At 47.2% G+C, this 26,284-nt stretch overlaps 1 protein-coding gene across 7 annotated transcripts in view; it reads left to right on the forward strand.

Moving 5' to 3' along the window:
- The window catches only part of ZNF124 (zinc finger protein 124), a 567,552-nt gene that overhangs the window by 406,244 nt on the left and 135,024 nt on the right, over positions 1 to 26,284 (forward strand). The window contains exon 9 of one of the 7 annotated variants that reach the window (XM_069607995.1): positions 839 to 6,629. The exons of the other annotated variants lie outside the window; for them this stretch is intronic. Within the exon in view, the coding sequence (XP_069464096.1) occupies positions 839 to 1,260 (422 nt within the window). The 3' untranslated portion in view covers positions 1,261 to 6,629. Of the gene's footprint in view, positions 1 to 838; positions 6,630 to 26,284 lie in introns of those variants that run through there. 7 annotated transcript variants of the gene reach the window in all.

Below are 26,284 nucleotides of genomic sequence, written 5' to 3' on the forward strand. Positions count from 1 at the left end.
ATATCAAACCAGCACGAAACTTAGCTGGCATTCTGAAGAAGGGTGAACAGCTCTTCCTCCCGATTCAGTTAAATGACGGGAAGGAGTCTGTCCTCGCCCGAGTTGACTTGAATAGCGAAGAAAGCTTCATTAGCTAAGTATTATTCAAGAAACTCCCAAAAGACAAGACCTTACCCGCCGTAGAGTTGTTGCAGCCATGGGTACGGGACCTGGAAACACCCTGCTCCAAATATCATCTCTTTAGCAGTTGCATGATCAAAATTTCTAGAGATAAGAAAAGCATAGTACATAATTGTTGGGTCGTGCGAGGTGTTCCTTCTGCCTTTTATATGAGCCGTCACCTCCTCAACCAACTCGAAATTTATTTGGACCCCAGTTATTGCCAAGCCCTGCCCTGACTGGAGAGTACATCTCAGGATTCTGGCGGTCCTAAGGAAAGCCTTCCGGTCAGCACTAGTGCTACGGCAGGAAATGGAATTTCAGAAATGGAGGAGAGGTCATCATCCTAGGCCTCACCTACAGAATCCGCATCCCCAAGGGCAATTTTACAGAAGGGGAAGACAAGTGGGTCCACATAAACCAGCTAAAGAGTTGTCATCCCAGGCATACTTTGCGGCAAAAAGAAGATCCTTCCGTAAACCCAGAGGGGGAAAATACAGAGATCTAAAAAGAATTATTAATTGTCCATTGAGTACGTGCGAGGAAAGTGTTAAGACCATTATTAAATATAAGCGGGGAATATTATAAATTGTATTCAATTCATGCATCCGCCCCACTGCACCCTTCGGGGAACAGTAGTGGGGAAATTTCCATAACCGTGCTATGTTCTGTTTTCTAGTACTGGAACTAAAACCACCTAATCACCAAGGAGAACCTCCTCGGGGACCGGGAGGAAAAAGCCCAAGAGGTCCGCAGTGTCGCTCCACACTTCCAACCAGAACCAGCGAGGAGAGCAGGTTGCATCCACCGCTGATGGGAGAAGCAACCAGATTTCTTCAAATGGACCAAAGGAAAAATAATCCCACTTGCCCGACTCCCCCACGACTGGACGTCACACTGGAGTCGGGGGGCAAAGGGGGATGTGTGGTATATTTTTACCCATGCCAATGCACCCTACTACACCCCTTTGCCAATGGGGGAAAGAAACTGACAAAAATGGAGGCGATAACCCCCATGCATGCCAAATCTGCAAGACTGTGCATGGTTCATAAATCACAAAAGAGCTGCACACCCTGCCACACACAAGCGAAATTGGTGTAAAAACAGGAATCGCTGAATGTCACCTGTCACCTGTCAGCTGTCACCTGTAGCAAGGCCACAAAAGGGCTAAAATCTGAAAATGCCCTTAGAAATTCAGTCATTTTCCCAGTGAATTATTGAAAGGAAAAGTGTGCTGAAATCACAGATTCTCCAGGCAGTCGGAGGAATCTAGGCCTCACTGCCTGACAGCTGCTTAAGGAAATTATATGTCAAACCCAGTTTAAAAGTGTTTCTGTTTCCTGATTAAAATTGCAAAATTCACCTCTTTAAAGCATGTTTGTGAAGGGCTAATTCTTTTAAATGTCTAAATGTAAACTGTGCTTATATTTTATGTGTGCGAAATGAAAAGACTTTCATTTAAAGCAACCCAGTATTGGAGTTAAGTAACTGCTTAATTCAGATTGGACAGTGGCCTGACTGTGCTAGCCTGGGAAAGATTCACATCTCAGCTTGACACTCAACTGCTGTAGGAGGCCTTAATGGTCCCCGCATATTGACAACAAAGAGAGCATCAGACGTTCGCCTCTGGCTGAGCCAAGAACAATGGCAAGCTGCCCAACTCGACCCAGGTGGCCCGAGATCAGTCCTTGCCCGATTTCACCGCTTCCAAGACAAGACCAGGGTACTCGAGAAAGCAAGAAGAAGCGAGTCATCCCTCTAGGAGGGGCCCAAATCTCAATATACCAAGACCTCGCCTCCATGATGCTGGCCCTAAGGCGGTTGGGCGGCCCCCTCACGAAAAAATTGAAGGAAAAGAATATTCGATAGGTGGGGCTATCCCTTCTGTCTCCTTTGAATATGAAGGGTCCAAGATCAGATTGAGATCCGAAAAAGAAATAAAAGCCTGCATCACCGACCTAATCGGCCTGCAAGAGGAAGAAGAACACAATCGAGGCGAACCAAGGTTAGAAGACCGAGAATGGCGTATCCAAGGACCAAGAAGAAAACGTGTGAAAGGTTCAATGAACTACCGAAGAGGTAATCTCTCCCCAGAGGCGGACAATTGAACACTCACGAAATGGGTAAGACAGACCTTAACACACTGATGATAAAGTGTTTTTCTAAAAAATAGAGGTCCAAATTCAGGACACCACTAAGCACTTGACACGATCACTCAAGGGGGGGACACTGGGAAAGCTCAATGAAGACTGTGATGACACATCAGAACAAGAGGCGTGAAGAAACGGCCCCCACAGGTGGTTCGATGCAGAGCGGGTGCTTGCAACCTGGCTCGATCGAACGCCGTCATCTGGGAAGGGACGGACGGACGGACGGACGGAGAGAGGGAAGGTAAGGTTAAGAAAAGGGTCGGAGCAGCACCTTTAGCAACCCGAGACATTCAATACAGTGTGGAAACTATGGTAAAAACACAACAGTCCTCTCACAGAAGCCAATCCTTCAAACGAACAAACGATGACATTGAACGCTGAAGCAAGAAGGAGGGATTCTCTAAGGGTGGGGACACTTAATGTAAAAGGGCTCAACTCACCAACCAAAAGATAGCTTGTGGCTAGAGAATTCCGAAGAGCCGAGCTGGACATTTTCTTATTACAAGAAACAAAATACGCGAAGGGAGAAGAAAGGCATATCCTTGGAAAGCGCAAGGGGATGGAATTCTGGGGAGCAGGACTGCTCAGAAGGGGAGGAATTGGAATCCTTATCAGGAAAGATATAGATTTTTCCGAAACTAAAACATGGTCCGACAAAGATGGTCGAGCCCTGTTAGTAACAGGACACATAGGCAGGGTGAACGTCACGATAGCAACACTTTACTCACCCAACGCAGGTCAGACCAGGTTTCTTACCAAAACAATGTCCAAGATATTACTGGAAGCCTTGGGCCATGTTATCCTGGGAGGTGACTTCAACCAATGGGCTGATCCGGTCAAAGACAGAAAAACTGTCAACCCTGACAAAAGAAATCAAGTTGGGGGCGACCGCACAGATCTGGCAGGAGTGATGGAAACATATGGAATGATAGATGTGTGGAGGGCCATGCACTTAAACGACCAAGGCTACACCTTCTTCTCTGCCCCCATAACACTTATACCCGAATTGATTACATATACCTATCCAAAGATCTAGCCGACACCAGAACACACTCACACATATCCCCAATCACATGGTCAGATCATGACATGGTAACGGCAGACATCCAATGGGAAAAAGTACCGACCTGGGGAGGGAAATGGCGATGCATCGAAAGTCTTTGGAAAGATGCAGTGTTCAAAGTAGAAATGGAGACTGAAATCAACGAATTCCTCCAAATAAATAGTACTGTGGAAGTGCCCAAGCAAACAGTCTGGCAGGCGGGGAAGGCCACATGGAGATGGATCCTGATACGGGAGGGAACGACCAAGAAGAGGGAGCGCAGAATTATAGAACACAGACTAAGAACTGAACTCTGTCAATTGGAGGAAGACAGTAGGAGATGTACAGGGTGTGACCAGACTAAGATTGACGAAGCTAAAAGGAAGAGGGAATAATTTAAACTGTTAGAACATGAACAGGTAGTGAGCAAGCTTAGGCTCCTGAAACATAATTTCTATGAAAAGGGGGACGAGGCTGACGCACTACTTGCTGCTAGACTCTGACAAGAGAGAACTTAGAGAAAAGTAGTAGAAATAATAGAAGATACCCCTTCCACTACTGACACGCTTCCCACCATCCCAGAATGCTTTGCCAAATTCTATCAGGCCCTATACGACTCAGAAATAAACTCTGACCAACCCGAGACAGAGGCTCATCTATCCTCGATCAACATGCCCAAGATATCAAGACAAGGCTCTGAACTCCTTGAATCCCCTATAACTGAACAAGAAGCAAAAGACGCAATAAAGAGGTTAACCATAGGCAAATCCCCAGGACAAGACGGCTATACAGCCGGATTCTACAAAACCTTCACTATGCAACTAACGCACTTTATGGTGGAACTCTTCTACGAAATACTAGAGACAGGGAAAGCCCCAGACTTTCACTCGGGCATTGAACACAGTGATCCCTAAAGAGGGAACAGACCCCAAAAAATGCGGCCGATACCGTCCCATCTCCTTACCTAATCTGGACGCGAAAATCTATACAAGAATCCTTGCTGCCAGACTAGAAGCATTAATGCCACAAATCATACACCCTGATCAGGTTGGATTCATACTGGGGAGACAAGGAGTAGATACAGTGCTCAAAACACTTCACCTCATACATGCAGCCAAGACCATGCCTAGTGGCCCAGTCCCCCTCTCGATCGATGCAGAGAAAGCCTTTGACAGAGTAGAATGGCGTTTCCTTATTTCCTTATTGCAGTCCTACGCAAGATAGGAATAGTCCCCAGGTTTAGAAAGGGAATACATGCAGTCTACACGTACCCTGAGGCATCCATATTTGTAAATGGAGAATACTCCAGATGGTTCAAATTAGAGCACGGAACCCGACAAGGATGCCCCCTCTCCGCAATCCTTTTTGCACTCTTCCCTAGAACCCCTGGCACTGACAATGAGAGCTGACCCCTTAGTAGAAGGCATTCACCTAGGAGAAATAGAGTACAAAGTAGCTCTTTATGCAGATGATATATTCTTACATGTTACCAATCCCATGACATCCATTCCCCGAGCGCTCTCCCTACTAGAAAAAAATGGTCACACCTCCGGGTTCAAAGTAAATAAAACAAAATCCACACACTTTCCCCTGCAAGGACAAACGGAGGAGAACGAAAATAAGTTTTCTCCACTGGACCTTACGATCGGGCATTCCAAACTAAAATACCCAGGCATACAAATTACCAAAGACATTGCGGATTTATATGAGGCCAACTTTCCCCCCGCTCCTCCAGCTATTCCGTGCTGACTTAGCGAGATGGAACAAATGAATGATATCCTGGCTTGGGAGACTATACGCCGTAAAAATGGTATCACTTCCCGGTTCTTGTACCCCTTCCAAATGTTACCCATTAAGATGCCAAACAGTTTTTTTTCTGAGATCAAGAACACCATTTTGAAATTCCTCTGGCAATGGCAGAAGGCAAGAATTTCCTATGATACCCTGACACTACCCAAAGAGAAAGGGGAGGGCCTACCAGATCTAAAAAAAAACCAATGAAGCGGCCCAGCTGCGAGTCCTGATCCCTCACCTGCGCAATTACAAAGACCCCCAGTGGGTCCACATGGATAATCACTACCTGTCACCAGCTATAGTCTCGGAATGGCTGTGGACCCCAAAAAAAAACTCCTGAGAAGACCACACAATATTGAGTACCATCTGGGACATCTGGAGGGAGGGAAAAGACACCCATGCCGTTACCACATGGCCATCCCCTATGAGCCACTTATGGTCCCCTGGCATCAACGATCAAATCCCCATTGTAGAGCGCTACCAAGCCTGGTACGAGGCTGGCTTAGAGAGGGTGGGGCAATTGCGGAAAAAGGACCACTTTATACCCCTTCCCGAACTAACTGAGGCTCTGGGAATGGGTCCCCTGTCCACCTTTCAATATATTCAAATAAAAGGCATCCTAACAAAACCAAAGTGGGAAACCAAATTGAACAGGGACCTTACCCCTTTTGAGAAGATAATCAACACCAAAACAGAAATGAAGGGGCTAATAATGTACAAAGAACTGATAGAAGCGGGAAAGGGGACCACGGAGCCCTTACAGGGTAGATGGGAGAGATATCTGGGTGCACAGATTAGCCCGGACCTATGGGGAACTATGTGTGCAGCTGCAACACAAATATCCATTTCCAATCAATATAAATTACATGCAATGAAACTCTTACATAGGTGGCAATACGACCCCCTCAGACTCTCCAAGATGTTCCAAACGGCAAACCCAAAATGTTGGAGGGGATGCGGGGAAAATGCTGACTACTGGCACATGTGGTGGAGCTGCACCCGTTTAAGGATGTTTTGGGACGAGGTACTTGGATGGATCAAAGACACAGATGGAATCACCAGAGTCACCGACCCCTGCTCATACTATTTGGTCTTGAAAAAGAGGAAGACGATTGGGACAGGGTCAGAGTGTTGGGACCCCAGCTTTTATTAGCTGCCCGAGCCACACTAGTAATGAACTGGAAATCCAAATCGACCCCCAGGAAAAGAGAATGGATCAATGTCGCCTCCAACATATGCGTGATGGAAAGAATAACGGCAACATTGCATGGAAAATTGGCTCAATACGAGGCATTATGGATGGACTTTATAAATAAATACCTCTCAAGCGAATCACATCCCCAGGATGATTAGTCACCTAAGCAGGCATAATGCACTGACAGCCTTCATTCACAACGTGAATCCCTTACACCCCAAATTATCCAAAGCCGATGACTCTCTATTGTCACACACTGTAAAGACTCTGTAAATGCTTGCTCAACCCATGGAGGGAGGGAGGGAAGAGGGGGGGAAGTCATGTGACACAGTAGTGTGGGATCAGAACAAAGTAGAAGAAGTAACCAATTGAAAAAACTCAAATTTCTGACCCAACTCTGTATTTTGAAGTTTGAAATGTTTTTTTATGTAATGTGACTCATAATGAACAAAACTCAATAAAGTCAAATTTACAAAATGCATAATTGTGATTAAGTTTGAAACTATTTACCTGTGCTACCTGAAGGAGTATAAATCTAAAAATTGGTAGATATTAACCTAATTTAAGGCCATTGCTTTGAAGACATTGATGAAACCTGTACCACTTAAGGAAGCAAAGTTACGAAAAAATCCTTATTGTAGCCGAACTATTAATGTTGCAAGCCTAGGATTGTATGTACATGATCCACTGATAAGTGCCCAGAGATGTACCGAATTAGAAATTATTAATCCAAACTGTTATGATTAAAATTGAGAAAATTCTATAGAATGAGGAAGACGGTTCACACAGAGATGGGGATTGAACGTGAATATAGACAATCAAATATGAAATGTATGTGTCCAATTTCATTAGGGTACATCATTTTAGAAATGTACATTTGTGCAAAAGTGTCATGACCCTTACCCCTGACCCTCACTGGCAAGTCAACCTCCCAGCTAAGGCCAGGTTCCGGGCCTCCACTATGGCCTCAAGGGCCTTTGCACCTCATCCAAGACTCTCTTTGAGACAGTCCTGGCGCCACTGGCGCCAGGCTCATAATCATTACGGAGACCAACATTAGGATGGGACTATTTTACATGGGACTATTTTATTCGGGAACTTCAGCCAACACAGAAGCACTCACATAGCTCAGGTGCTAAAAACTGAGCTATGCTGTATAGTGTTTAGGGTGGGGCTGGGCCTGGGACTACTTTATTTGGACTACTTTACCTGAGACTATTTAAACCACACCCAAACAGCAGAACACGCTTCGCGTTATTCTGCTGTTTGCAGCGTGTCGCTCACCAAGACTCCAGTGTTCCTTGATGCCCGCTTATCCTGACACCATGAACCTGAAGAGAAAGAGAACTTTATCATAATCTTACCCGTGAGTAGCCTCCTGTCTTGGACTCCTCGCCGGTAGCAGATCCTGCTTACTGTTAGGGAGAATTCTCTGTTTAGGCTGAATTTCCTAACCTAGTGAGTCCCCCAGCAGCTTTGCTGGATTTTTAGGGTTTATTTTTTTCTCCTGAGTTTCAAGAAGACCAAGGAAAGGCTCTCTCTCTACTTTTATTGGCCAAAGATGGGGGCTGAAGTAGATAGATATTGCAGGAGCTGCCACACCTGCCAGACTTCTGGTAAGGTGGGTTCCAAGAATGTGGCACCTTTAGTGCCTCTCCCAGTTGTGGGAGTCCCATTTGAGAGGGTAGGGATTGACATTGTTGGTCCCCTTGATCCCCCAACCTCCTCAGGCAACAGGTTTATCCTTGTTGTAGTAGACCATGCTACTAGGTACCCTGAGGCAATTCCTATGAGGACTGTTACAGCTCCGGCTGTAGCTAAGGCCCTCCTTGTTATTTTTACCTGGGTTGGGTTTCCTAAGGAGGTGATCTCCGACAGGGGGTCAAATTTTATGTCCCACTACATGAAAGCCATGTGGAAAACCTGCGGAGTTACCTACAAGTTCTCAACCGCATACCACCCTCAGACAAACGGGTTGGTAGAAAGGTTTAACAGAACCATGAAGATCATGATAGGTGCTTTAGAAGAACCCCTTAAGAAGAAGTGGGACCTTCTATTGCCATGCCTTCTCTTTGCTTATAGAGAAGTCCCTCAGGAGGGAGTAGGTTACTCTCCCTTTGAACTTCTCTATGGCCATCCAGTCAGAGGCCCCTTGGCCCTGATTAAGGAGGGATTGGAGAGTGCTCCTTCCCCCAAGCCAGTCAGAGTGACTGACTATGTGATAGGTCTCCGAAGGAGAATGTCGCACATGATGGCAGAAGCAAGTGACAACTTGAAAGCTGGACAAGCTCTGATCAAACATTGGCATGATCAGAAGGCTAACATGGTTGAGTTTACTCAAGACCAGCTAGTTCTAGTTATGCTCCCAACAAGGCAGAAGGCCTTGCAAGACAAATGGATGGGACCCTTCAAGGTTGTGGGGAAACTTGGAGAGGTCAACTATCTGGTGGATCTGGGCAAACCCAGGGAAGCTCCCAGAGTCTTCCACACCAACCGCCTCAAAGCCTACGTTTAGTTTAGTTTAGTTAGTTTATTATTTGTAGGGCGCGCCAAGCCCTGGAGCATCAGGGCGCACAAGACAAGAATATGCTCAACTTTGTTACAGGTACATCTACATAATCATAGTACATTCTGCAATAAATAAAATATATACAGGTACATGTGCATGGTCATAATGCAGTATACAATAAGCATGAATGAACAGGGCTGTAGCTAGGTCCAGACAAGAGGTGATAAGGGTACAGGAATATTTAACAATGTGGAGGTGATATACAGTGGAATAAGTACAGTAATATACAATGGTGTAAAATACAAAACGTGGTATCAGAGCTGGGGCATGCAGGTGGATCGCTAGTAGGGACAGTCAGGTCAAGCAGGTTGGATTAGTTAGATGTCATTAGCTCTCAGCCACTTGGTCAAATTCTGCCTGAATTTCGCAAAGGGCTGGGGTTCTCTTATGTCATGTGGTAGGGAGTTCCAAAGCTGTGCTGCTTTGACTGCGAAGCTATGTCCTCCAATAGTGGCACGTTTAAAGCGAGGGACATAGAGGCAATTCGCATTGACCATTCTTGATGGTCTAGGTGAGGTTCTTAAGTGTAGCCTGTCCATGAGGTAGGGTGGTGCCATGTTATTGAGGCACTTGTGAGTAAGGGAGGCAATTTTGAGTTGGATTTTGTCCTGAGTGGATAGCCATTTATATTCTCTTCTTATAGAGGAGATATGCTCTTTCCTGTTGATCTTAAGCGCGGCTCTCAGGGCATTATTCTGTAGGACCTGGATTTTTTGGATAGTCTGTTTGTTAGCCCCAATGTAGAGACCATTACAGTAGTCCAGTTTGGACAGTATAAGGGCTCTGGCAAGCGTGACGCAGCTGTCTGTAGAGAGGAATTGCTTGCTGGCTCTAATGAGTTTGCAAGTATATGCTGTAGAAGAGGCTAGGGAGTTGACTTGTTTGCCAAAGTTTAAGGTGGCGTCAAGGTAAAAGCCTAGGGTCTTGACTTCTTTTGCTACTTTGATATTGTTCCCATCGATAATGAAGCTGGCATAGTCAGTGTTAAGTTTAGTTATGTATGTCGGGGTGCCTAGGATTATGAGCTCAGTTTTGTCGTCGTTCAGGCATAAGCCGTGTGTGGCCATCCATGCCTGAACGATGCTGTAAATTTTATTCACTAAAGCCAGATCCACGACGTAATCTCCTGAAAGCGGAAGGAGGATCTGGGTATCGTCTGCATAGTTGGTGTAGGCAATACCCAGATGATCCATTTTGTCAAAGAGCGGCTTTGTGAATATGTTATAGAGGGTTGGTGATACACAAGATCCCTGGGGTACACCGCACGTTATAGGGATCGGGTCAGCTGAGGCTGATGGAGAGAAGACTCTCATGGTGCGGTTATTCAGGAAGGATTTGATCCATAATATGGCCTCTTTAGAGAAGTGAGCAGCAGAGTCTAGGTGGCTGCATAAGACTGTATGGTCGACTAAATCGAACGCTGCTGAGAGGTCTAGCAAGAGGAGTAAGGCTGCTTGGCCATTGTCCCTACATTGATCTATTTGGGCCTTGAAATCGATAAGGGCAGTCTCTGTTCCATGCTGGGGACGGAATCCAGATTGGCGGGTTCCGAGCAGGTGGTTGGATTCAAGGAAATTTTGTATTTGCATGTATGCCACTTTGTCTAAAATTTTTAGAAGAAAGGGCACAGTCGTGATAGGCCTAAAATTGGTGGGAATGGCAGGGTCGAGGGTTTGCTTCTTTAGGAGTGGCAGGACCCACGACTCTTTAAGATTTTTCGGTACAATGCCGGTAGTGAAGGATAAGTTGATGAGTTTAGTTATGAATGGCGATAGTTCTCTCGCAGCATCCTTAATTAATTGGGCAGGGCATTGGTCACCTTTACAGTAGGATGGTTTAAGTCCCAGGATCACTTTTTCGACTCTAGACCAGAAGTAGGAGCCTTGCTTCTAGCTTCATCAGAAGAGGAGGAGGAGAGTGAAGCTCTACCTGAACTCCTGAGAGGCTTACCTTTGGATGAAAAGGTTGAAGGAGTTAATCTCTCTTCAGATCTGACCCCTGAGCAACAGGAGGAGTGCAAAGCTATGTTAAATCAGTTTGCCCCCCGTTCTCACTTTCACCAGGCTTGACCCCTTGGGGACAGCATGATATACTCACTGGTGACTGTCTGCCAGTCAAAAGCAGAGGATACAGGATGTCAGAACATGTCAGAACCCACATCAAAGGTGAGGTCAAGAAGATGCTTGATCTCGGGGTAATAGAGCCCTCTACTAGTCCATGGTCTAGCCCAGTGGTATTAGTACCAAAAGCAGGAACCAAAGAGTTGAGATTCTGTGTGGACTATAGAGCTCTTAATGCAGTCACCAAGACTGATGCCCACCCTTTGCCAAGGACAGATGAGTTGGTGGATAAACTTGGTGCAGCCAAGTACCTCAGCACACTGGACCTTACGTCAGGCTATTGGCAAATAGCCCTGACAGACCATGCCAAGGAGAAAACTGCATTTTCTACCCCAGTTGGCCTATACCAATTCAAGGTTATGCCTTTTGGACTAAAAAATGCACCTGCAACATTCCAAAGGATGGTGAACCAAGTTCTAGCTGGGATGGAGGACTTCTGCATGGCATACTTGGATGACATTGCAGTCTTCAGCCACTCCTGGGAGGACCATGTGAACCACTTAGGACATGTTTTGCAGGCTCTTGAGCAGGCCAATCTGACCATAAAGGCAAGCAAATGCCAAATTGGACAGAGTAAAGTGGTCTACCTTGGACATGAGGTAGGAGGTGGTGAGATAAGGCCTTTGCTCAGCAAGATTGAAGCTGTGCAAAATTGGACAACACCTACTACTCAGACCCAGGTGAAAGCCTTCTTAGGCCTCACTGGGTACTACAGGAATTTCATTGAGAACTATGGGACCATAGCTTCTCCTCTGAATGTGATATCCTCTCCAAAATTCCCCAAGAAGGTCAAATGGAATGAGGAATGCAATCAGGCCTTTGAAAACCTGAAGAAAGCTCTTTGCCAAGCTCTAGTACTCCGAGCTCCTGACTACCACCAACCTTTCATTGTACGAACTGATGCTTCCAATGTAGGTATAGGTGCAGTTCTTAGCCAACTGGATGAGAAGGGTAGGGAACACCCCATTTGCTTCATCAGTAGAAAACTGAAGGATCCTGAAACAAGGTGGGCAACAATAGAAAAAGAATGCTTTGCTATTGTGTGGGCACTGAAGAAGTTTAGGCCATACTTGTATGGTTCTACTTTTGTCATTCAGACTGACCACCAACCCTTGAGATGGTTAATGCAAATGAAAGGGGAAAATCCAAAACTATTGAGATGGTCAATCAGCCTCCAGGGGTTTGATTTCACCATTGAGCACAGGTCAGGGTTTATTTTTTTCTCCTGCCAAGAGTGAGACTCTTTTACCCTCACTCTTGGGCATGACTTGAGTGTTTCTGTGACTTGCTATGCGCTTATGGGCTATGGGGTATTTTTTCCCCATAGGCTATCATTGGTTTTTGAATGTGTTACACAGCACCCTCAGTGCAGTAACATAGGGGTGTCATTGAGACCCCCAAACATAGACTCCACACCCTGGGACTGACTACTGTCTCCCTGGGTCCGTAAAGTCCCCATTGACTTTACTAGTCTTAACTTAGGAACTTAACCAGTACAAACCATCATACTGTGGAAGTACTGGTAGGGGCAATTAGATTGCCCCTGGGTTTGTTGTCGAGGGGGTACTGTCCCGTCCCCCCTCGCCGAGTTTCTGGCTGGTGGCAGTGGATACCACGGAAATATTCCACCGGAATATTTCCCAATGGGATTTCCCATTGATTTTAATGCACCACTTTTTGGTGCAATGTTAAAGATACCGCCCGTTTATTTATTTAATATAAATTCACCGGTTGGGATTTTTTGCCAGGACTCGCCGCCAAAATAGCGTCTAGGTTCACTTCAGTAACCCTGAACCCGAGTCGAGCCTTTGTTCCACTTTTGGCGGGCTTCTGCACAGAAGCCCTCCAAAGTGGTGCCATTCTGTCTGGGTACCACAGGGGGTGTGGGAGGGGGTTTAGGCACCCTGGACTGAGTTGCCTTGCCAACTCATGTCGCACTCTGGTGTGATTGGCCCAAGTGGTGAGCCACCCCGCTCACCACTTAGCATGTTTGAGTGACAGCTAGGCTGTATGAATGGCGGTTTGCTGCATAAAAGCAGGGTTTTTGGGACTGGTTCTGGAGAAGTCGCCACAGGACCTAAGAAGCCGAAGAGGGAGAAGCCGAGCCGACCTGCTAAGACGACACCACCGGTGGACCCTGCGGAACCGTCTCACCACTTTTCCCGACGACAGAGGAGATCTCCCGCCGGAGAGTCTTCTTCCCTTGACTGGTGGGGACAACCAGTTTCTGCCTTCTTCTCGCCGCCCTGAAGCACCTCGTGGCCGCCTTGCCTGTGCCAAGCACCCCGGCAACCGGGATACCACTTTTTACCTCAACCGCGAAAGAGGGGTAACGTCCTTTTAACCGGAAAAACTCCACGGCTGGTTTCTTCCCTGGTAGTGCAACAACCTTCAACTTTCCTCCACGACGAGATCTTCTCCTCCTCTGGACGATGCCGCGACTTGCACCCACTACCAGGAACAACTGCCCCCACTGGAGGATCCTTTCCATTTTAAAGGTACTGTGTTCCGCCCGGCTTCCCTTGCCACCGATTGTACGGGGTAGATTTAGCCCCCAGCTCTCGACCCTGGGTAACCCTGGGGCACCCTAACTAAACTTTTCTTAACTGGGAAAAACCTTTTCTACTCACCTGTAAAGACTTGTGACATTGTGTGATCTTGGGCATCTTTTGCCTGGCTTTCCCTAGAGTGGGCCTGGCAACCGAACTTCCTTGCTCCAAAATAGACTGCCTTTCTACACTCACTGTGAATCTCTGAAAAGTGTTCTGCCTTGCTGTTTTCACTTCTTTTGCCTTTTCCCTCCCTTTTAACTAACTTGTTGGAGTGCCATCTAACGGTAAGCGCTCACCTCTGTTTGGAAATAAGTGGTGTTAACTTAGACTTGTCCAACAAATAACTAGGGATGTACATATGAGTAATAGTTACTGTGTTTTGACTTACTTACCTTTTCTGTGCTAGTGTAATTTATGAGTGTGTCTTTTAAATAAATAATTATATACTTTTACACCTAGCTCTGGTCAGTGTTTGCTTGTAGTATTGTGCCTCTGTACCTATTATGTATGCTCTGTATACTGCCTAACTCTTCTTGAGGGAAGTCTGACTGCTCAGCCACAGCTACCAGGTAAACCTGGGTGGTACAGACTGCTACCAAGTGAGTTTACTGCCAAACACCTGTAGTCTTAAATCTTTTGCAGTGGTCCCAGAGGGAACTGCACAGGTTTCTGTCTAACACTTACCTGAAGAAACTCGACCCAGTGAACTCCATCATTCCGGCGCCGCGTGTCTTCTAAACACAATCACCTGGAAAGAAGAGAGAACAAGACAGCATTAGAGAGCATCTAATTACATTCGCTTTCGAACGACGAAAACCACAAGATCCTTACCTGGTGAGTCGTCTCCTGGTCAGCACCATTTCGGAACTTCACACCGCTTGACGAAGAACACAGCAGCCTGTGAAGAAAGGAGAAAAAACACAGGTTAGCAAAAAGGACAAAACAGCGCTGCGCATCATGCATTACTCATTTGACAGCATCGCGCCTTCACTAGTTGGCTCGTGCTCATCACCAATCTGCACGCCAACGCCGAAACATCTTCCATACCTAAAGAGAAGAGAAAGAAACAGACATTATTCTCTATATACAGAAGGACAAGAAACAAAGCACTAATTACAAAGACTGTAAAGCAGCAAACCTACCTTGTCAAAATGGAGTCGCAGCAGGCTAGGACTCCGGCAGGGCTCGCACCAGTGAAGCAACTTGGTCGCTGCACGCCCTCCACAACTATGCGTCCCTGCCACGAGGAGCAGGACGGAGAACGCACCTTATAAAGAATCAAGGTGAGGAGCAGACCCCGGGGGAGGTTTCGAATCCAAGGAAGGTGGGAAGACACACTACAGGAGACAGTCAAGTCTTGAACCCAGTTCTCCTGTATTTCAGGCCTCACCTTCATCTAAGACATTACCCAGGGATCGGGAGGAGGGTTTGGGTGCCAATCATCCCACCAGAGGTTTTCTAGGTCCTCACATTGGACCTCTCAATCGGTCCTGTATCTCCGCATATTGCTGTGTTTCCTCGTCAAGGTTCTGGGCGGTTTTCTCCAGTATGTCGGTTCTCTCTTCTATATTCCCTATTTCCACCTTCAGTTCTTGGACTGCCCGTTTCATCTCGCCCTTCATTGTTTCGAATAGGGTGTGCATGGAGCTCATAAATTGTTCTTGAAATTCCCTGAACCAGGTTTTCATATCCTATTTGGTGGCCATTTCGGCTTTCTCCGTCCCCTTTGTGCGTTCTCCTCCTTGCCCTTGTGCGTAGTGGCCTTTGGGTTCAGCGGCATGTCTACCCCCCAGAGCTGTGCGAGATTCTGGTCCTGCCTCGCTTTAGTGGTTGAATCCTGTGTCACCGATTGTGTTTGGCATCCCCTGGATTTGGACATGTGTGCTTATCTGGCTCTGGTTGTGGCCTATGTACTATCCGGTCAGGCCCCGGCCCCCTATATTGGGTACCGTTTAGCGAGGTACGTTTGTTCGTTCTGGTGGATCTTGGTTTTGCCTCAGGCGGTATCCACCGACCCTCCCCCCGCAAGCTCCTGCATCCAGATTAGCTCTGTTTTGTGAGTCCGCAGCGGGTGCTAGAGTGTCTCTCGTGCTCTGGTCGCTCTTTGCTTGTGATAACCTTCTGGCCTCCAGTGGTTTACTGCTTTGTGTCTTTTTGTGCTTTCTATTGTTCTTTCAGTATGTCCCTTCTGTTTATTCTGCTTCCCTTTGGGGTTCTATGGTTCACTTCTGTGGCGGTAGAGCCGCCTCTTATATCTCCTTGTTGTCTCTTTGTGTCACTTTTGGGGGGCCCTTATCAAAGCTCTAGGGAGTACTCTTCTTATGCTGTCTCGGGGGGTTCCTCTTGTGATCGTGTGTGGGGCCGTTATGGGGGGGTGCAATACTCTCAACTTTGGTGTTCCCACGATGAGCCGCCAGGCCTTGTGACCCAGAGACGCTGCTCTTGTCTCTCTGCCCAATCTCGTGAAAAGGACAAGGCCGCAGGGCCGTGAGGATAACAAGAGTTTGCTGAAACACAAACGTAGGCAGCGCCAGGAAGAATGCCCGGCTCCCTCCCGAACGTAGCCTTGAAGCAGAGCTGCAGGGCATTTAATCATTTCACAGCTGCCAGCCAGTCTCGTTATATGGTAGAATATGTTAGAATAATACCGCTAAAGGCTTGAATTATTCTGTTCTAACGGCCCCCCTTTGCTGAGCCCGCTAGAGCATGTCAGCTCCCGGGACGCGAATAGCACCTGATAGCAAGGTCCGGAATGCAACTCCCCCCGTATGTAGTTCGCTTCCAAGAACAGAAGCACCGTGTTCTATTCAATAACCAAAAGATGCCTTCGCACTCACAAATTGCAAATCGTTACTAGAATAGATGTTTGAAGGCGTCATAGTGGTCAGAGATGTCCATCATCACACCAAGTTCAAAGAAACCCAATAAAGGGGGGGTGTTAAACATGTCATAGCTGATTGTTTGATATGCATTTTGTATATATGTAACTGATGTACGTAATTCACTCTCTTGCGTCCCTCAATGTCTAGAGATGCACGTCGCGGGGCGTGAGACCGAGTTGGCCAACTGAGACTTTTGCTTTGCAATAAAACCCTAGCTTTGGGAATACAACCTCGTGTCTGGCGTCTCTATCGTGTGTGGTGACCCGCCTTGTTTCCATAGACGTCAGGGTCCCCTAGGGGCCCCTTTCAAGATGGCGCCCGAATAGAGACCCTCCCCCACTTGTTCCTTCGCGTAACGTTGTAATTGAGAAAGGCAGAGAACGGCGAGGACGGGACGATCGAGCCGGGATCAAGAGGTGTTTGGGGCGCCCTGTAAAAGTGATGAGAGACTCCTTTGCAGATCTGCACACATCTGATCCCTGATCGACGTGCCTGGCTAGAGAACAAGGAGGCGAGGATCCTGAAACGAGGCGGAAGCCAAGAAACGCAGACACGACGTCCTTTGGTGCGTCAGTATACAGACGACTTGATTTATCAGGTGAGTCATTCCCCGATTCAAAATATCCTGATATTGGTTGAGAGTTGACTTTGCAAAATCAAACACCCTAGGTAAGGTTGATTAACCAGGGGGAAGGTTGAAATATGCCTGGGGTATTGTCCACCCTAGCAGGGTTTTTCCACTGTGGTAGACAATCTTTGGAAGATGGCCAAATTGTACCACCTAGGGGAACGCCAGCATATGAGATGTATGTGAAGTATGGAGTGGGTGCGATAACATTCTGTGAGACTTGGCATAGTCAAACCAGAAAGCAACAAGACCATCAGTGGCCGATTAATGGTAGTTTTGAGATGGCGAGGATAGATAACTTGGAAAGGGTGTTGATAAGAAAGAAAGCGCGTCCTGCAGCATTTGAGACTATTAAAGACTGGAGAAAGGAAGCAATGCTCCGATTTAAAAGCAGAGCAAAGCATGCGCGCAGGCATAAATCAAAAAGTGAGGTAGCGGAAGAAAAAGGAGGAGTGGACTGAGAGTCTAAGAAGGGAAGGCAGGCGTGACCAGTTGAATATAGAAAAGATATACCCACAGCGAGAATTACACATAGCAGATGAATTGATAGAAAATATATTGACCCATACAAAACGAGGCCCAAGATCAGAAGTAAGACCAGACACGTCAGTAGCTATTGCCCAGACCCCGCCTGTAGCCCAAGCTCCCCCTCCGGTAGCTCAAGCCCTCCCACAGCCACAGACTGCCCATATAACACTTCCTATTAGCCAACCAGGCCCACAACAGGCACTCCCTGTTCCCATTGTCCCATCCGCACCTCCCGCCTTATACACAGACTCGGTACCGTCCGTTCCTTCCGGGGTTGAAGTTGAAACCGTGGGGGCAAGAGGCGGGACTGACCAAAGGGAGTGCACGAGGGTAACCTGCAGCGCAATCAGCAAAGTAAGGAAGGTGGAATTGCAGCAACAGGCAGAGATGTATATAGACGGGAATCATGGGACGGCAACATTGGCTTCAATTCGTAGAAGCAACGAAAGACAGGTAGTGTTGGAATGCATGGGTGAATATTTGGTGGAGAAATGGAAACAGCTAATTGGGAAATTACCACTGCAGCGATTGTTAGATTTGAATGCATTAGCACGCTTTAGGGAGAGGGATGAAGAAGTGAGAGAGCATGTGTATAGACTTTTTTAGCTTAAAGATGAATTAGATAATGACTATGCCGAAATGTTTACTGCACCTGGGTACAGGAGTAGAGATATCGGGAGAAATAAGAAGGAAACTGTAGAGCCATATATACAACGACGACATTCAATGTCGTCAGTACAAAGGGGCGACAAGTTAAAAGTATGTATGCGAGAAGCGTTTAGATGGATGTCAGATCCTAGTATTCCCATGTTAGGCAGAAACCTGTGCAGTTCCCTCTGGGACCACTGCAAAAGATTTAAGACTACAGGTGTTGGCAGTAAACCCACTTGGTAGCAGTCCGCACCGCACAGATTCACTGTGGTAGCTGTGGCTGAGCAGTCAGACTTCCCTCAAGAAGAGTTAGGCAGTATACAGAGGATACACAATAGGTACAGAGGCACAGTAGCACAAGCAAACACTGACCAGAGCTAGGTGTAAAAGTATAAACTTATTTATTAAAGGTACACTCATAAATTACACTAGCACATTAGAAAAGGTAAGAAAGTCAAACACAGTTACTATTACTCATATGTACATCCCTAATCATTTGTTGGACAATTCTAAGTTAACCCCACTTATTTCCAACCAGAGGTGAGCGCTTAACGTTAGATGGTACTCCAACAAGTATTACCAAAAGGGAGGGAAAAGGCAGAAATAAAGAGAGCAGTACGGTAAAACACTTTTCACATAAGGTTAGCAACGACAGTCAATGGTGGAACAAGGAGAATTAGTTCGGGGCCCGCTTTAGAGGGAGCCAGGCGAAAAATGTGCCCAAGATCACACAATGTCACAAGCCTTTGCAGGTGAGAAGAAAAGGTTTTACTACGGTTCTGAAAAGTTTAGTTAGGGTGTCCCAGACCTACCCAGGTTTGAGAGCCGAGGGCTAAATCTACCCCGTACAATCGGTGGCAAGGGAGGCCGGGCGAAACACAGTACCTTTAAAAGTGGAAAGATTCCTCCAGCGGTGGTAGTCGTTCCTGGTAGTGGGTGCAAGTCGCGGCGTCGTCCCGAGGAAGAGGTGATCTCGAAGTAGAGGAAAGCTGCAGGTCGTTGCACTACCAGGGATGAGGCCAGCCGTGGAGTTTTCCGGTCACAAAGGATTTTTCCCCTCTTTCGCGGTTGAGGTAAAAAGTGGTATCCCGGTTGCCAGGGTGCTTGGCAAAGGCAAGGCGGCCACGAGATGCTTCGGGACGGCGAAAAGAAGGCAGCAACTGGTTGTCCCCACCAGTTAAGGGAAGAAGACTCTCCGGCGGGAGATCTCCTCTGTCGTCGGGAAAAGTGGTGAGACGGTTCTGCAGGGCTTCACCGGTGGTGTCGTCTTGGCAGGTCGGCTCGGCTTCTCCCTCTTCGGCTTCTTAGGTCCTGTGGCGACTTCTGAAGAACCAGTCCCAAAAACCCTGCTTTTATGCAGCAAACCCCCATTCATACAGCCTAGCTGTCACTCAAACATGCTAAGTGGTGAGCGGGGTGGCTCACCACTTGGGCCAATCACACTAGAGTGCGACATGAGTTGGCAAGGCAACTCAGTCCAGGGTGCCTAAACCCCCTCCCACACCCCCTGTGGTACCCAGACAGAATGGCACCACTTTGGAGGGCTTCTGTGCAGAAGCCCGCCAAAAGTGGAACAAAGGCTCGACTCGGGTTCAGGGTTACTGAAGTGAACCTAGACGCCATTTTGGCGGCGAGTTCTGGCAAAAAATCCCAACCGGTGAATTTATATTAAATAAATAAACCGGCGGTATCTTTAACATTGCACCAAAAAGTGGTGCATCAAAAACAATGGGAAATCCCATTGGGAAATATTCCGGTGGAATATTTCCGTGGTATCCACTGCCACCAGCCAGAACTCGGTGAGGGGGGACGGGACAGTACCCCCTCGACAACAGACCCAGGGGCAATCTAATTGCCCCTACCAGTACTTCCACAGTAAGATGGTTTGTACTGGTTAAGTTCCTAAGTTAAGACTAGTAAAGTCAATGGCAACTTTACAGACCCAGGGAGACAGTAGTCAGTCCCAGGCTGTGGAGTCTATGTTTGGGGGTCTCTAGGACACCCCTGTGCTACTGCACTGAGGGTGCTGTGTAACACACATTCAAAAACCAATGATGGCCTATGGGGAAAATTACCCCCTAGCCCATAAGCACATAGCAAGTCACAGAAACACTCTCAAGTCATGTCCAAGAGTGAGGGTAAAAGAGTCTCACTCTTGGCAGGAGAAAAAAATAAACCCCAAAAAATCCAGCAAAGCTGCTGGGGGACTCACTAGGTTAGGAAATTCAGCCTAAACAGAGAATTCTTCCTAACACTCGCCCCCCCCAGACTAAGGGACAGGAGGATTTAATCCACTCCTGGATGAACCTCATACCTCTAGTCGATGACATACATCCTAGAGAGTCCATCAGCATTTTGATGGTGACACCCTGACCTGTGCTCAATGGTGAAATCAAACCCTTGGAGGCAGATTGACCATCTCAATAGTTTTGGATTTTCCCCTTTCATTTGCATTAACCATCTCAAGGGTTGGTGGTCAGTCTGAATGACAAAAGTAGAACCATACAAGTATGACCTAAACTTCTTCAGTGCCCACACAATAGCAAAGCATTCTCTTTCGATTGTTGCCCACCTTGTTTCAGGATCCTTCAGTTTTCTACTGATGAAGCAAATGGGGTGTTCCCTACCCTTCTCATCCAGTTGGCTAAGAACTGCACCTATACCTACATTGGAAGCATCAGTTTGTACAATGGAAGTTTGGTGGTAGTCAGGAGCTCTGAGTACTGGAGCTTGGCAGAGAGCTTTCTTCAGGTTTTCAAAGGCCTGATTGCATTCCTCATTCCATTTGACCTTCTTAGGGAATTTCGGAGAGGAGATCACATTCAGAGGAGAAGCTATGGTCCCATAGTTCTCAATGAAATTCCTGTAGTACCCAGTGAGGCCTAAGAAGGCTCTCACCTGGGTCTGAGTAGTAGGTGTTTTCCAATTTTGCACAGCTTCAATCTTGCTGAGCAAAGGCCTTATTTCTCCACCTCCTACCTCATGTCCAAGGTAGACCACTTTACTCTGACCAATTTGGCACTTGCTTGCTTTTATGGTCAGATTGGCCTGCTCAAGAGCCTGCAAAACATGTCCTAAGTGGGTCACATGTTCTTCCCAGGAGTGGCTGAAGACTGCAATGTCATCCAAGTATGCCATGCAGAAGTCCTCCATCCCAGTTAGAACTTGGTTCACCATCCTCTGGAATGTTGCAGGTGCATTTTTCAGTCCAAAAGGCATAACCTTGAATTGGTATAGGCCAACTGGGGTAGAAAATGCAGTTTTCTCCTTGGCATGGTCTGTCAGGGCTATTTGCCAGTAGCCTGACGTAAGGTCCAGTGTGCTGAGGTACTTGGCTGCACCAAGTTTATCCACCAACTCATCTGTCCTTGGCAAAGGGTGGGCATCAGTCTTGGTGACTGCATTAAGAGCTCTATAGTCCACACAGAATCTCAACTCTTTGGATCCTGCCTTTGGAACTAACACTACTGGGCTAGACCATGGACTAGTAGAGGGCTCTATTACCCCGAGATCAAGCATCTTCTTGACCTCTCCTTTGATGTGGGTTCTGACATGTTCTGACATTCTATATCCCCTGCTTTTGACTGGCAGACAGTCACCAGTTAGTATCTCATGCTGTCCCCAAGGGGTCAAGCCTGGTGAAAGTGAGAACAGGGGGGCAAACTGATTTAACATAGCTTTGCACTCCTCCTGTTGCTCAGGGGTCAGATCTGAAGAGAGATTAACTCCTTCAACCTTTTCGTCCAAAGGTAAGCCTCTCAGGAGGTCAGGTAGAGCGTCACTCTCCTCCTCCTCTTCCGATGAAGCTAGAAGCAATGCTCCTACTTCTGGTCTAGAGACATAGGCTTTGAGGCGGTTGGTGTGGAAGACTCTGGGAGCTTCCCTGGGTTTGCCCAGATCCACCAGATAGTTGACCTCTCCAAGTTTTCCCACAACCTTGAAGGGTCCCATCCATTTGTCTTGCAAGGCCCTCTGCCTTGTTGGGAGCATAACTAGAACTAGCTGGTCTTGAGTAAACTCAACCATGTTAGCCTTCTGATCATGCCAATGTTTGATCAGAGCTTGGCCAGCTTTCAAGTTGTCACTTGCTTCTGCCATCATGTGTGACATTCTCCTTCGGAGACCTATCACATAGTCAGTCACTCTGACTGGCTTGGGGGAAGGAGCACTCTCCAACCCCTCCTTAATCAGGGCCAAGGGGCCTCTGACGGGATGGCCATAGAGAAGTTCAAAGGGAGAATAACCCACTCCCTCCTGAGGGACTTCCCTATAAGCAAATAGAAGGCATGGCAGTAGAAGGTCCCACTTCTTCTTAAGGGGTTCTTCTAAGGCACCTATCATGCTCTTCATGGTTCTGATAAATCTTTCTACCAACCCGTTTGTCTGAGGGTGGTAGGCGGTTGAGAACTTGTAGGTGACTCCGCAGGTTTTCCACATGGCTTTCATGTAGTTGGACATAAAATTTGTCCCCCCGTCAGAGATCACCTCCTTAGGAAACCCAACCCTGGTAAAGATACCAAGGAGGGCCTTAGCCACAGCCTGAGCTGTAACAGTCCTCATAGGAATTGCCTCAGGGTACCTAGTAGCATGGTCTACTACAACAAGGATAAACCTGTTGCCTGAGGAGGTTGGGGGGTCAAGGGGACCAACAATGTCAATCCCTACCCTCTCAAATGGGACTCCCACGACTGGGAGAGGCACTAAAGGTGCCACATTCTTGGAACCAACCTTACCAGAAGTCTGGCAGGTATGGCAGCTCCTGCAATACCTATCTACTTCAGCCCCCATTTTTGGCCAATAGAAGTAGAGAGAGAGCCTTTCCTTGGTCTTCTTGAAACTCAAGTGACCAGCCAAAGGAATCTCGTGGGCTAGTTGCAAGAACTGTTGTCTGTTCTCTTGGGGCACTACCAGGCGTTGGTATGCTCCAGGTTCAGATTCGGTTGGTTCACTGTAGAAGAGGCCATCTTCCCAGTGTAACCTATACTTCCCAGGCTCTTGCCCATCAGCCTGAGAAGCTGCCTGCTGGCAGAGACCCTCCAGAGTTGGACATTCTCTTTGTCCCTTACGGAAAGCTGTCCTGCTGGGTCCACCTTCTGCCAGTAAAGACTGCAGCTCAGGATGGTCAGCCGGGTCCAGGTCTCCAATAAGTTCTGGGCCTCCTACTAGCTCTTCTTCAGAGTCTAGTTCAACCAAACAGGGTTGTACCTCCCTCTCAGCCTCAGCTGGAGGTGGAGTTACAGGTGTAACTTTGGACAACCTCGGGGAAGTCCTCGTTGGAAGCACTGGGGTGCTTGCTGTAGGCTTTTTCCTAGGAGTCTTGGGTTGCCCCTTTGCTCCTGATCTGGTAGTTACTGCAGTAAGTTGTTCCAGTGGGAGAGGAGTGATTTCTGTCATCATCTCCTGAGATAAACCTCGCAGGGTTTTCTCTCTTGCAGATTTGGTGAGCTCCTGTAACCTTTTACTAGGAGGTCTGGGGGTATGTGACACAACTCCCAGAGCTTTCAGGTCATTTCCTAGCAGAACTCTTCCTGGCACTTCACATTGTATACTGACATGTATCTTCACAGCCATATCATTACACTGGATGAGAACTGGTAACTGGGGACACATCTGCACAGGCCCTCCAGCTAACTTGGTGAGGCATTTGGGTGCCTTAGCAACATCCTCTGCCTTGAAAAATGATTCATCCACCACAGTTATGCTGGCCCCAGTGTCCCTGATGGCAGGAGTCTCCTGACCATTCACGTGGACACTGTCCTTGTAATACTCTTTAGTATTATCTTGGATAGAATTATATACATCTAAATTCTGCTGTTCCCACAACCCCAGAGAGACTAAAGAAACACTGGCGGAGACTCCAGTGGGTTCATCAGCCAGTAGTAGAAAGTTTCCACTTGCCATAGTGACTTCCTCCTCTGGAGCGAAGGCTAAGGAGACAAGTTGGACCTCTGAAGGTTTACCCTTACATCTGGGATCTCCTTTCACATGGTCAGTAGCCTTACAAACATAACAGGCCCTTTGGAATGGAGGCTTGTTCTGACCTCCTTCTGGTTTAGCACCAGAAGGTATACTACTCTGCTGTGGTTTCCCAGGTGGCTTACCCTTATGGTTTTGTTTGGGGCCCTCTTTGGAATTAGGATTATTAGAATTCTCTTTGGAGTCTTTCTTAGGCTGTCTTCCCTCATCCTTCTTCTGAGTTACCCCAGAATCCTTGTGAGTAGCCCTGTTGGCAACCCACAAGTCAGCAGCCTTAGCTAGTTTCCTAGGATCTAATTCCTGTGAATCAGCCAAATGCTGTCTGAGCTCAGGAGAGCAGGCATCATAAATTGACTCCATCATTACCAGATTTCTCATTCCTTCATAAGTGTTCACCTTGTAACCCTTAATCCATCCCTCTAAGTTTTTCAACCCTTCACACACCCAGGTAGCCCAAGGGGTACCATCATGCTTTTTGAGGCTCCTAAACCTCTTAAGATACTGGGAAGGGGTCTTCCCAAACCTAGCTATCAAAGCTAGTTTCACACATTCATACTCTTTCCTATCCTCCTCCCCCAACTCCATTACCACATCAGTTGCAACAGGGGGAAGCCTAGAGAACAACCAGGTGAGTAACTCATTACCTGTGATGTTCTGGAGCCCATGATTATACTCCAACATAGACAACCAATCCAACACATCCAACTTAGGCTCATACATACCAATCAATTCCTTAGGCATCCGGGGTCTTTTAGGACTGGAACTTCTAGAGGAGCCAGAGAGAGAAGCATTTTCAACAGACAATTTCTTCATTTCTAGCTCATACTTGAGCTCCATTTCCCTTAGCCTTAGTTCTTTGTCAGTTTGAGCATTAAGTTTCTTGTACTCTAATTCAAGTTTCATTTTCTCTAGTTCAAAGTATTGAGGGCTAAATGTGGGACCTGGCAAAGGTCCAGTAGGTACAGCTGGTAGAGCAGACAGAGGCCTAGAGGGACTATCTACAACAGTTTCATCCTCCTCTTCTGGTTCTGACCCAAGATCATCAATACTTTGTGCCATATCAAGATCATTGCTGCTTTCTACATTTGCTGGAGTGATAGGTTCCTCTGGACCAAGGTTGTCCAACATACGGCCCGCGGGCCACAATGCGGCCCTCCAAGCCATTTCATGTGGCCCGCGAGGCTGTACAGACAACATTGAACAAATAAAGAAATACACCGGGCCGTGGTGGAGGACTGTTACTGCCTCTGGTGCCCCCTAAAAGGGGGGGGGGGCACCAGAGGCAGTAACAGGCCACGGCCCAGTTTATTTATTTATTTGTTCAATGTTTGTCGGGTCCGTGGACCCGATTAATTTATTTATTTCTGCAATGTTGGGCGGACCCAACATTGCAGAAATAAATAAATTAATCGGGTCCACGGACCCGGCAAACATTGAACAAATAAATAAATAAACCAGGCCGTCTCGGAGGACTGTTACTGCCTCTGCCACGGCCTGGTTTATTTATTTATTTGTTCAATGTTTGTCGGATCCATGGACCCGATTAATTTATTTATTTCTGCAAATAAATAAATTAATCGGGTCCAAGGACCCGACAAACATTGAACAAATAAATAAATAAACCAGGCCGTGGCGGAGGACTGTTACTGCCTCTGCCACGGCCCGGTTTATTTATTTATTTGTTCAATGTTTGTCGGGTCCGTGGACCCAAATCAATCGGGTCCACTGACCCGACAAACATTGAACAAATAAATAAATAAACCGGGCCGTGGTCTGTAACTGCCTCTGGTGCCCCCAGCACCAGAGGCAGTTACAGGCCACGGCCCAGTTTCAGGGGCGCAGAGTATGCGGGTGCCCCGGCCCCCCAGGCCGGAGAGAAGAGACGCAGTATGGATGGTCCTTTGTTCCATCCATACTGTGTCTCTCTCTGGCGGCCCGGGTAAAAAACAATGTTTAAAAATTGTGGGACGGATGCAAAGCAAGATGCTTTTGCTTTGCATCTGTCCCTCAATTTCTAAAAATCGTTTTGGTTCGGGTA

The sequence above is a fragment of the Ambystoma mexicanum genome, chromosome 4q (genome assembly GCF_040938575.1).
Source record: "Ambystoma mexicanum isolate Mex_15411 chromosome 4q, UKY_AmexF1_1, whole genome shotgun sequence".
NCBI classification, from domain to species: Eukaryota; Metazoa; Chordata; class Amphibia; order Caudata; family Ambystomatidae; genus Ambystoma; species Ambystoma mexicanum.